The sequence below is a fragment of the Crocuta crocuta genome, unplaced genomic scaffold, assembly GCF_008692635.1.
Source record: "Crocuta crocuta isolate KB4526 unplaced genomic scaffold, BGI_CrCroc_1.0 scaffold58, whole genome shotgun sequence".
Taxonomy (NCBI): Eukaryota; Metazoa; Chordata; class Mammalia; order Carnivora; family Hyaenidae; genus Crocuta; species Crocuta crocuta.
In genome coordinates, this window is record NW_027532417.1 from 1,454,001 (window position 1) to 1,467,401 (window position 13,401).

The 13,401-nt window shown below is 38.0% G+C and overlaps 1 protein-coding gene across 1 annotated transcript in view; it reads right to left on the reverse strand.

Moving 5' to 3' along the window:
- ERICH3 (glutamate rich 3) overlaps window positions 1–13,095 on the reverse strand; it is a 111,708-nt gene extending 98,613 nt beyond the window's left edge. Inside the window, 2 exon segments of the mRNA XM_077779001.1 lie at window positions 12,546–12,873; window positions 12,876–13,095. Of these exon segments, the coding sequence (XP_077635127.1) occupies window positions 12,546–12,873; window positions 12,876–13,095 (548 nt within the window).
- Window positions 13,096–13,401: the final 306 nt, after the last annotated feature.

Genomic DNA, 13,401 nt, shown 5'->3' on the forward strand with positions numbered 1-13,401 from the left:
AAAGAATTAAAGTATTAAACAATTAAAGTACTTGCTAAAGATTTAAGGATGTGTTAACTAACCTTATTGTAGTTATCATTTCATAATATACACATATATAAAACCATCATATTGTACATCTTAAACTTACATAGTGTTATTCATCAATCACATCTCAGTAAAGCTGGAAAAATAAAAATGAGAAAACAACAACAACAAAAAAAAAGACTTAAGCAACATATGTTGTGTGTTTTTTAACAATTTTCTTTGTTTTAAGTTAATTTATTTATTTTGAGCAAGGGCATAGAGAGAGGGGAAGAGAATTCCCTCTCTCATGGAGCTCAATCCCATAAACTGTGAGATCATGATAGACACTTAATAGACTGAGCCACATAGGTGCCCCTTAAGCAACATATATTTTGCACAAACATCAAAATAAATACACAAGAGCTGTCACTCACTGAGTCTCTAATATGTGCCAATACTCCTGCAAAGATGGTAATTATAAGCCCTAATTTTTGAAAGAGGAAAGTGAGGCACAGAGAAATTAATTTCCTAAGTCCACATAAGGCACAAGCAAGATTCAAACCGCTGACCCCCAAAATATTCCTCTTTCTACTATAACATGCTTATCTCATATTTTTTAAGTGAAACATTGATTTTCCTTTTGGAATATCATTCCTTTTCATTTAGAAGAACACAAAAAATGAGACTTTTTCAGACAGTTCTAATCTTTTAGACACTTCAATCACTTGTTTGTGCCTCCTTTGAAATGCTCTAAGCTTCTGTCCACACTCTTCAAACAGTTTCTAAATTTCCTTGGGCCTTGTCTCCCAAATTCCTTCTTGCGTCACCCTGCTCCCTGAAATAGGACTTTGGGATCTGGCTCCTGCCCCATGCTCTTGCATTTGTCCCTGAAACTTTGGGCTTTCCTTTTTTTTCTTCTGTGGCTAATTTCTTCACCAAGGACTGGGACCTCAATAACCTGCTTCATAGACTACAGCCTGAGGTCAGCCTCACTCACTCCCTAAGTCCACTTCCTATTCTGGAAGATTCCAGTCTGGGCCAAAGCTCTAAGTGTCAAGTTTGAATGAGAGGAAAGAATTTGTAGGAAAGAAGAATTTAACAGTGATAACCTTATATAAATTCCTATGATTTATGGTAAAATAGTCATTTGCTGGTAGTTTGAGAGAGAGATTCCAAATGATTGCTTTCAAGGGGAAGAAATATTCAAACTCACTTTTATAAAGATTTACAAGATGAACAGAAAGGAATCTGAAATTAGCCTAGAATTAAAGGCAAAGATCTTTCACTTAAAGCAAAACAAAACAAAAACAAAAACTAATGTGCACATTTAGTGTTGTATCTGAGGTTCCAAAAATGGGCAAAAGACAATAAGTGGAATCTAACAGTAAAGACAAATTTGAGATATCGACTTCTTAGGCCAGGCCAGCTTTTGCTTGATTTTATAGCATCCTTGCTTGCTCCTCAGAAGATGTCAGCTAATAAACAAGTAATGTCTCCTCTCGCTTATTCAAAGTCATAACAGGCTACTATTACCCAGGCAATGATAACTACAATTACAACACAGTTCTTCCTGTTAACTGAAAGTAGAGCATTCCTATGAAATTTTTCATAAGCCAAAATGGCAGAAAGAAAAGAAGTGATTACCAGCGATTTACATGAAAATATTTTTAAGCATTCTCAGACCCAAGAAATAATCTTTTATTTTTTTTAATGTTTATTTATTTTTGAGAGAGAGAGAGAGCGCGCTAGTGGGGGAGGGGCAGAGAGAGAGGAGACAGAATCCAAAGCAAGTTCCAGGCTCTGAGCTGTCAGCACAGAACCCAATGTGGGGAACGAACCCACAGACCGTGAAATCATGACCTGAGCCAAAATCCAGAGTCAGACACTTAACTGACTGAGCCACTCAGGCACCCCAGAAATGACCTCTTTTAAGCTTTTTCTGATATGTTAGGACACACCTTGCTAATGAGTGAGCAAAATAAATCAATATACAGCACAGATACTAACACAGATGAGAGCTATAGTGGCTAATGCTGACATGCAGAGTGTAGTTCTCAGGGAAAGAGCTTGGTGGGGTCACTCTTGCTGCTTCGACTGCATGCTACCTGGCTAAAGACTCACTGCAAAACACATGCCAGATGCTGTTTTTGCTTTTTACCTTGTTTTATAAAAGCAAAATTATTCTCCAGATTTCTTCTGTTAGCAAAAACAGGCACTAATATAGGTCATTAGTAAAAGTGAAGTAGCTTAATGCCAACTCACAAAAAATGGGAGGCGGGTAATTGTATTATGTATTTAAAGGGCACTTTTTACTCTCTTTAAATGTTTCTGGATATTTTATGTATCTGTATGTATTTTTAATGAGCCCTCCTTCAAAACTCTTCTCAAAAACTAATGTCTCCAGAATGAATCCAATGACTCCAGCTCTACATCTAGTTCAGGACTTAGAGTGGAAATTCTCGTACAGAAATCTGGCTTATTCTTGTACATTAGTACCTACCGTAGTGCTACCAGACACTAAGTTAGCATATTTAACCCTTGCTATGTGGCAGGCCCTGTGCTAAATGTTTTAAAATATTTTATTTAATCCTTACAACAACCTATAAAACAGACATATTTTCCACATGGATGAAAAAAAAAAACCAAGAATCAGAGAGATTATACAGAATTCATATAGGGCCACACATCAGCTGTGTGGCATATCTGAACTCAAACTATCTAAGTCTAGAGCTAGACACCTAACTACTAAAACACTGTGCTGTAGGACAGAGTTGACTGGTACCAGAAGCAGTTCCCAAACCTTTCTCCCTTAACTGTCTCCCACTGAAGTTGCAAAGATCAATACACTCTTTCCCACTCTCCCTTGCAGGTAGGGATATCCACTGCTGCAGTTCTGATCAACGAGATATTAAAGGAAAGTGCTGGAATATTCTGGAAATGTTTTCCCCCTTGATAAAAATAAATAAATAAATCCTTTCAGCCATCTTTTTCCATTCTGTTTTGGATGCTTTTATATAAACTTAATGACTGGATCTAGGGTAATCATCTTGCTACCATAAGGAAGAGACCAAGAAAATGTACAGGTGAGAACTCAAGTCCTAATATTACAAAAAAATGAAGTCACCTAGCTCCAGACTACTTGTGAAATAAATAACAAATGTTGCTATGGTTTAAGGCACTTTTTGTTTGGTTTTCTAATACTTGCAGTTGAACATACTCCTAACTGATACAACTACCTCGCTGCCCTTGGACAGCAAAACTCCGTGATGTTCAGTGATTTTTGAAGTCTTAAAAAAAACACAACTCACTATTTAGGTTTTCTTCAAGAATTCAAATGAATTTCTGGAACAGAGCAAGTGCTTAGCAACTAACACACACTTGGCACTCAATACATATTAATTGAACAAATGAGCAAATTCATTCTGGAAGCTAATCATAAATGATCACTAACATAGGAGACATATATTAGCAATTATTGAGCTAAGTTCAGGGCATAGTCCTGAAGTACATGGACGACCAAAGTATGGAGAGAGGTGAGGTCTCCACCCTCAAAACGTTTGTAGTTTTAAGGGAAATATGAAGGCAACTGGAATGCTATGAGGGAATTCCCCTCCTAGTATTTGTTGGTGTAACTTTAAAAACAGTCTTAGAAACAGCTTTTCAAACAATACAGTTTTGTCAATATAGCTTTACAAGTAGGTTAATACATAGGAAAGTGGAGCAAAAAAAAAAAAAAGACCAAAAGCCTATGATTCTAAATGGTAAAATTTCAAGCAAATTTTATTTTTCTTTGTAGAATACTCAAAGTAGAAATTTTTCAAAATACATTTAAGAATAAGGAGGAAAATTAAAAACTACTTGTAACCCTAATACCCAGAAATTTGAGATCACTTCTAAGTCTATTCTAATTTACAGAAGATTATTTTTATTTGAATCTAAACAACAGAAACAATATTATTATAAATATCTTGGAGCAAGCTATGAAGAGAGACAACTTCTTGATATGAGAGACACATAATATTCACAAATATAAAATTGCAATCCATAGCATATCAAGAATGTCAGATTAACAGCTACTATAAAACACTATGATTCAATTCCATTTAAAATCCTTAGTTTTTAATGCTGTTTCATAACTACTATGTGCAATTTATACTGTCTATTTAGTTTCCTGCTGTTTTTCCCTTGTTTTAATATTTTGCCCTGAGAATTTTCATTAATTTATAAATGTTTATTACTATTACAAGAAAATAATAACAGTCACAGAAAAATGGATCACCAGCTTAAAAATGTTCAATTTTCTTTCCCAACCAGTATAAGATGCTGAGAGGTAGGGAGTAATTTGAAACTAATCAGACTAAAAAGAAAGTTTCAGTACTTACCAGTAGAGACCAGTGACTTATTATCTTAATTATTTCTCCTCACTAGTGTTTTAATCATATTTTATGTTTGCTTTGAGTTTTATCTCCCTGTTCAACTTTTGGCTTCCAATTTCCACTCTTCATGACCCTTATATTGTTAAATCATTTATTTTCAATGACTACATTCCTCATAAGGACCATCTTTAGCTTTTGCAGGCCAAGTAATAAAGAGCAACGGCAGTGACAAAAGGTTGTATTAGTGTGGTAAGGCTGCCATAACAAAGTATTACAGACCGGGGGTCTTAAACAACAGAAATTTATTATCTCACAATTCTGGAGACTAGAAGTCCAAAATCAAGGTGTCAGCAGGGCTGGTGTCTTGTGAAAGCCATGAGGGAAGGATCTATTCCAGGCCTCTCTCTTTAGCATACAGATGGCCATCTTTTCCCTGTATCTACACCTGGTCTTCTTGCTGTGTGTGTGATTGTGTCCTAACCATCTTCTTCTTATAAAGACACCAATCATATTAGATTAAGTGACCCAACTGACCTCATTCAACCATAATTACCTCTTAAAGACTGTATCTCAAACTATAGTCACATCTGAGGCACTGGAAGTTAGCACTTCAACATGTGAAATTGAGTGGGGTACAATTCAGCTCATAACATAAGCATAGCCCAAAAGATGACCAATTGAATTATGTAACATTGCTTTAGATAGAAACAAGGAATGCATATCCTGAGTACAAAGAAACCCACACTTTGATTATGAATTATCTGTGTTGGCAAACAGAAAAGAAGCATTGATGATCTATCCAAAATGGGAACAGGTACATCTGGACCCCACCACATCCATGTAGGTAGTTTGGATGAATGTGGAGAAGATAATGAGGCTCTCCAAAGAGAGCCCCCAGAGCACTGGGCAAAAGAAGAAATTGTACCTCACAGTAATCTTCCCATAAGCCAAGAAAAGAGTTAACCATATAAAAGAGACCAGGAGATAAGATGAGTGAGGGGTCAGAGAAGACTCTCAGGAGAATGAGGAGTTATTAAGGAATTCTGACCCATACATCTGAACTTTGAAATGTTCTTCACTTTTAAAGTATATGTCTTGTGGTTCACTATAAAAGCAATGCTTTGACAACAATTCTCAAAAAACTTTTAGTCCTAATATTGACAGAATCTCAGTAAGGCATGATTTTTCAAGCTGCATCTACTGAACTTGTAACATCTTTTTCTCTTTTCTCTAGAAAGACATTAATCCAGAAAGGCAAACTCTCAGGTGAATAACTTTAATCCAAATATATTTTCTCATATAACAATCTGCAGCAATGATGTTGTCAATGAAGAATGTGTTTCCTAATTGGAAGTCTTGCAAGGAAAGAGTTACTTAGAGCTTCTAGCTAAAGGGAAAAACAAACAAACAAACAAACAAACAAATGGCTTCTGATCAGTTAGAAACCAGAGGTATAATGGAATCATATTTAACATTTGGGTTTACGTTTTTAGTCAGCACAAGATGCAAATATATTGTACAGTCTCAAATATTATCAAAAATCATGAGCTTAATCCATAAAGTATGATACTTATGGTTTTATATATACTACACTATCCAGTAATTCTTTGTATGCCTAAATTTCAGATCCATCCAGCTAGACCAAAGCAAGGAACTAAAGAAAAATAAAATGCAGTGTCTATATACTCAAATAATTCACCTTAAAGGGCACTATCTAAGATTTATTCAGTGCAGTCAGGACCAGTAGTTGAATATTCAAACAAAACATTAAGTTAATGAGGTAACTGCATATAAATTTATTTACCTTAAATGTTTATTTTAACTCAAAGCATAAATGTATGTCAGCTTACTATATTTACTTTGTTAGTAGTGCCAAGGGTTTACTTTGTGGCTCACTGATTGTCATCTTTCCTTATCCTTTTTGTTTGTTTATTTATTTATTTATTTATTTTAACGTTTATTTATTTTATTTATTTACCTGAGAGAGACAGCACAAGTGAGCAGGAGATGGGGGAGGGGGAGACAGAAGATCTGGAGTGGGCTCTGCTCTGACTGCAGAGCGTGATGTGGGTTTAGAACTCACGAACTGCGAGATCACAACCTGAACCGAAGTCGGACGCTCACCTGACTGAGCCATTCAGGTGCCCCTCCTTATCCTTTTTAAAAATATAAATCGGGTTTATAATACATCATTAGGGAGTTCAAGTTTATAGAAAAGTGACAGAGATGCATGCAAACCAATGTGAATGTTGAATCGTAGATATTTTTCTTTTTTACAAATCTACCCCCACCTAATTTAACAGTTTATTTTAAACTGATGGGCATATATGGAATTATTCCAAAGCTTACACTATTTTCAACTATTTGTGTGGGGAACTAAGTTATTGGTGGGAAAGATCCAATAATTCAATCTGCATACTGCTTCTCTTGATCTGTACCAAAATTATTAATTAAAGCTTAAATGATTATTTCAGTACTATCTTCCAGAATCTGGAGTTTTCATTCAAAACGATATCTTGGGAAACTTAAAGTCTTGAAAATACATCAATACCCCAGGCCCAGATTATTTCAGGCTGATTTTAGTTTTGAAAATTGGGTCACAGAAGTTTTGTTTTCCTGTCTTCCTGCAAACCTCTTTGTAGTTATTAGCAATCAAAGTAAGTTGGGGAAATCTCAACTTTTCCCAGTTAGAAATACGTTTCTTCAGCACAGACTGGGGGAAAGAAAGTGGGATGCTACAGTGACTGCACCTGACAGTACCCTGTTCTCTACACCAGAAGTGTAGATGCTGGGATATGCACATCGTTTAGAGACCTAAAGAATTTCCTAAGGGAATCTAGGCAAGGACAGTTTTAAGGGAATTAATTTCTAGATGCTCCAGATTCCTCTGGGCTCTCCTAACACTGATCTGACTGAAAATGCACCTCCAAGTCATATTGATAGGCCAGCCCCTTCCCTTTGTAATCATTTTTCCCTTTTTTAAAAGGAAGGCACACTTCTCACCATCTAGTGTCTTATTAGGGCGCACTGAACTTGGAAGAACATCTGAAAAATAAACGGACAATTTGAAGTATTGTATAGATGTTAATACAAGTCACTTTCATGATTGGGCAACAAAGATGATTGCAAGTAATTTCCAATCCTTTGCTTTCAACACAATTGAAGGATCACATTTGAAAGATCATGGAAAACATTTTGTGGTGATAGATCACTATGTGATTTGGACATATAAACCCTGAAGGAATTCAAAGAATTGAGTGATGGTGAATAAACAAATACCTTTCCAATCCCATTTATGTATGTGAACAGATTTGTTAAGCAAAGGGCTAAGACATCCCATCTGTAACAAAAAGGGCAGACTCTAGAGCAAATGATCAGAAAGGAAGTCAAGACAAATGAACATACTCAATTTACCTCGTTTAACCAGAAACAATGTATTCCTGATGTTAAATTGTTAATATGTAGTAGGAGGGTAAGTAGAAACTACCTCATTTAAATTCAAATGTTTAATGACTTCAAGTCTGAAACTGTGTGTCATAGAGATACTTTTGGTGGTGGGAGTGAGTGCGGAGCAAAAGACTAGAATGTTAGCCATAGAAAGTATGACACTTTACTAAGAAGGCAGAGACACCACAATAAATCTAGTTAACATTCATCAGCATAGGTAGTTACAAATTTTGTGTGTGTGTGTATGATAAGAACTTTTTAGATCTACTCTTTTAGGAACTTTCAAGTTAAAAAAAAACAGTATTATTAGCTATTATCACCATGATATACATTATATCGCCACGATTTATGTATGTATCAGCTGGAAATTTGTACCTTTTGACCACCTTCACTCACTTCACCACCACTTCCCCCCAGCTCCCTGTTTCTGGCAACCACCAATCTGTTCTGTTCTCTGTATCCATTGTTCATTTGTTGCTGCTGCTGTTCTTGTTTTAGATCCTACATGTAAGTGAGATCACACAGTATTTGTGGTGATCATTTTGCAATATGTAGTAATATTGAATTATTATATTGTGCACTTGGACTAATATAATGCTATATGTTAATTATATCTCAATGTTTAGAAATACCATGTTGGATCAAACAACCAAAAAGTCAAAGACAAAGTAAAACAGACACTCCANTTGTCATTTATATATATATATATTATATATATGTATATTATATTATATATGTATATTATAATATACATATATATATATCTACTCTTTAAAAATTGACAATTTTACTCACAGCAGTTTTTACCCTGCCTTTGATGAAGGACTGAGTTATCAGGGAGTAGTAGGGACATGTTTATTCTTTCTACACCACACTTCAGTATACAGATGGTCCCCAACTTACAATGGTTTGGCTTATGATTTTTTGAGTTTACGATGGTATGAAAGCAATATGCACCCAGAAGAAACCATTTTGAATTCTGAATGCTGGTATTTTCCCAGGCTATGTGGTATGATACCCTCTAGTGATGCTGGCCACTCAGCTCCCAGTCAGCCATACAGTCACAAGGCTTAACAACTGATATACTTACAACGCACACAACCATTCTGCTTTTCACCTTCAGTATAGCATTCAATAGATTACATGAGCTATGGAGCACTTATCATAGGATAGGCTTTGTGTGATATGATTTTGCCCAACTGTGGGCTAATATAAGTGTTCTGAGCACATTTAAGGTAGACGAGGCTAAGCTCTGATGCTCAGTAGGTTAGGTCCATTAAATACACTTTCGATTTACATTACAGTGGGTTTATTGGATCATAACCCCATCACGAGCTGAGGTAGATCTGTACTCTGTCACTACAGAAACACTTGTTTACATTAAAAAAGATACATTAATAAGTCTAAACAAAAAAAAGTGTGTCTAAACCTTGGAACAATTTTTCCAAACATACATCCTCTGCATTTTTATCTTGTCATAAACCATAATGTTCCCCATTCTTCCAATTCCTCAAAGCAAATTTACAGACGAGTGTGACTATCTCTACTTAGAGCCAAGCTTATCTTTCACACAGGGAGTCAACTTCACATGGATTCAGTGACGATCCTTTGAAGGAGTTAGAAGAGCCGTATCATTTTATCCTCATGCATGACTGAGGGGTATAAAATCCCCATTCCACCTCCAGGACCAGTGCACAACCCACAGACACACACACACACACACACACACACAAACAGCAACCCAGGGTGAGATTTAGCAAACTAGAGGGACTATCGGTTGAAATTTTCCACTCTGAAACAATTCCATTAGAGATGGCAGTGCCGGAAGTGGTATTTTATAGTTGACTTCCCCCAAATTACAATGCAGCTCAGATTCAAAGTCTCTATTATAATCTTTGGCAGAAGTTTTTAAGACCATTTTTATTTACTCCAAACTCTATCCGAACTAAGTCAGCACAGACCCTTAGCAATTTTTACATCAAGTGTTTCATGCTGTAATTAAGTGAGCAGTGGAACTCAAAAAGCACCAAAAGAAAGCATCAGGGCGTCCCTTATTGATTGGTGGAGTTTTAGGGATTTAAAATTTCTGTTTTATTGTACAACTGCACTTCATTACCATTTATCCTTAAAACGTAATAAGTACAAACTGCTTCAGCAATGATGGAAAAGCTTTCTCAGCTTTAATGAAACCTTTTATTTGCTACTGAAACTTTTATTATTTCCAAATGGTGGCACAGGCAAGAAAAATGATCACTACTTATATTGAGGAAAAACTTCAGCAATTTGAATAATTTTGTTCTTGGATGAATTCTAAGGCATTTGGATTTGTTACACTTAGGTTTATTGCTTTTGTTTACTTTTGATGAACTGAAAACAAAAAATATATATACATATACACACTATTACAAAAGAATTTTCTAATTGTATATCAAAATACAACATAGTTATATACAGCAATCACTTGTCAAATGTTGGTCTGATCTGGGTAAGAATTTCTGTATCTCTAGGGCTACAATACGTCTCAGCTATTGGCCATGAGAGGCATGCAGCATAATTGCTCAGTGCATGCGCTCTGAGGCTGGACTACCTGGCTTTGCATTCCAGCCCTGTCATCAACCCACCCCACCTCTGAGACCTTTAAAAACTTTTCAGTCCTCCCAGCACCTGGGTGGCTCAGTCGGTTGAGCACCTGACTTCAGCTCAGGTCATGATCTCATGCTTCGTGAGTTTGAGCCCAGTGTCAGGCTCTGTGCTGACAGCTCAGAGCCTGGAGCCTGCTTCAGATTCTGTGTCTCCCTCTCTCTCTGCCTCTCCCCTGCTCACGCTGTCTGTCTCTCTCAAAGCTAAATAAACGTTAAGAGATTAAAGAACAAAAACAAAAAGCTTTTCAGTCCTCAGTATTCCTTCCCTGTGAAAATGAGGGTGAGGTATTTCACATAAAACATTATTCTAAAGCCTGCCACATGGTCAACGCGTAACACACGTTCATACGTGAGTATGTTCACCTCTAGAATGGATGCAGTGTCTGCCAGTGCCATTCATCCAACAAACATTTATTCAGCTTTACTTTATGCAGAACACTGTCCTAGCTAAAGAGGGCACAAAGATTAATGAGACATGCAGCCTTGCTCTCCGGGAGCTTACAATTTTAGTGCAAAATCACTGTTGCCATCTTAACATCTTTCTAGAAGAGTACCACGAAGCATACTCTTTCCCTAGAACATAAATTTTCCTTTTGTCCACGGGCTTGGAACTAATGGAACTTCAGAAAAATTTCACTTCAGTTTCTGAAATCTTAATCATGTACAATTTAATAAGCAGCTACAGGTTTCTCCACATTTTAAAATGGATGATTAAATGGTCTAATAAGATTCTAACTTAGCCCAAAACTTGAAAAACATAGGAAGACAACCATGACTGACACATTCATTTTCCCGAATGTGGACATACTGCAAACAGCAGCTGCAGAAAAATAGTGCCATTTACCTCCCACATGACCCACGGCTAACGAAAATTGCACAGGAGTTCAGCATCAAAGCGTTAAAGTACCTAAACCAAATTCAATTTGAGATAAAATGAGAAGTTTGTTTAGTCATAGCTACATCGCCTTCCAAAAAAAAAAAAAAAAAAGTTCTGGAATTGACTTCCAACATGGCACCTTGTATACCTTGAGTTTTTCAAACGTTTTGTTTATGTCATTACACTCAGAGAATTCATTAAAACCTAAAATCTTTAAGTTCGACTATAAATCCGAAACACGACTAATGTGATATTTCAGACATCACAAACTCCAAATGATCTTAAATATGTTGTCCTCTGCTAATTTGCTGCTCTTGAAAATGTGCAATAAATTCAATTAAAAGGGAAAGCATTTTCAAATTAGTTGCAAGATCAACTAGGATATTATCTGCTTACTAGATGTATCATAATAAAAAACCATCTAATATGCATTACATTGTTTAATTCAGGAGGAAATTGGATATTATTCTCCCTTCCAACAAAAGGACCAAGACCTTTTTATTTTTTTAACAACAGCCAATAATGACTGTGTTAACTTTCTGGAATAGATTGAATAATTGCCAAATATATCTTCTGAGGAGTCACCCTGCCCAAAGCAACAGGAGATAGTGTGTAAAAACACAAGGACACAATTGCATCCTTCCCTCCTTCCTCTCCAGTATCATACCACCTTCCCTGGTCAAAATACTTTTTAAGGATCCCTATGATCTTGAAATAAGGGGCACGCCTCACAATAAAACCTCCCTCCACATTAAATCAGCTCACGCCTCGTTTCTATGCAAGACGCCACAGTGAGAATTTATCTCTCAGTCCCAAATCTCCAAACGAATGCCTATTTTGGTGACCTCTACTTTTACGTTCAAACACACATGTCCCACACCATAGGATCTTTTTGATCCCAGCTACGGTCCCTGCTTAATGTATGCGTTTTTCACATCCATTTTTTAATCCTTCCAGAGTGAAAATTTCAAAGAGACGAACGTCGGTGAAAGAAGCGAGAGGGAGGGAGGCGATATGAAGCCTGGGATTTCTGCCATCCTCAGTGCAACCCAGAATTCATATTATTTGTTTCTTCTTCCCCAGCCCTCCCTCTCGCTTCCCCTCTCGCCCCTTTCTCCGCAGCAGGAGGGAGGTGGAAGGGCCGCTGGGTGAAGCCGCCACCTGCCGCGGGGTGGAAAAGCTCCAGTTGTCACTTACCCAGCGGGGTGAGAATGGCTCATTTTTGCAGGATCCCTTTTGGACCCCGCGGCAGGTGCGGAGGTAGGGTGCGCGGGCCCCCGTGCGCGCTGGCGCAGCGACACTCGCGCTCGCGGGGTGGTTCCGCACTGCGGTCGCCGGTGAGCCGGGCACCTGAGCTGGGCCGCCCCCGCCCCCGAACTACCCCGTGGCCTCCGGGGGCCCCCACCCACTGGCGGTATCCACAGCCTCGCGGTTGCTAAGGGAGGAGGGAAGGCAAACGCAGAGGATCTGGAGAGGCCCAAGCGTTGCTGGAACGGAGCCTGGGGAAGCTGGAAATGAAGCTCGGCTTCCAGCTCGGCTGTGTGGGCCCTAATGGAGGAGACCCAGGCCCTTGCTCTTTGCTCTGGGCTCGGGTTGCCCAAGCATTTGTAATCTGAAAACACAAATGCGCGCGCGCGCACACACACACCTGGCACCTCTGCTTCCTGCTAGGCCCTGGGGAAGGAAGGGCTGGGTGGTGGCAGCCGGTAAGGTAATAAAAGTCCAGAGCTGCTCCACTGTGATGCATTTCCAGTTGTAAAACACCCTAGATTGCAAGTTCAAGGGAAAGAGGTCTTTTCAATCTGTTTAACGTTTTGATTTTCATCCTGACATCTAAGGCATGGCAATTGGTCATTTCCTCTTTGGAAAATCTCTATCCTCGCTCCTGCTGAGGTCCCTACTGCCAGCAGGCAGTGCTGATGGTTCTGAAGGTCAAAAAGTGGGAACCACCTGGCTTCTCAGTGAAGTATGCTAGAATCATACTTGTATTTGAATCCAGTACACAGAAGGCAGGGCTTAGATGAAGAAGCCTGGATTTACATGAGGGCCTTGA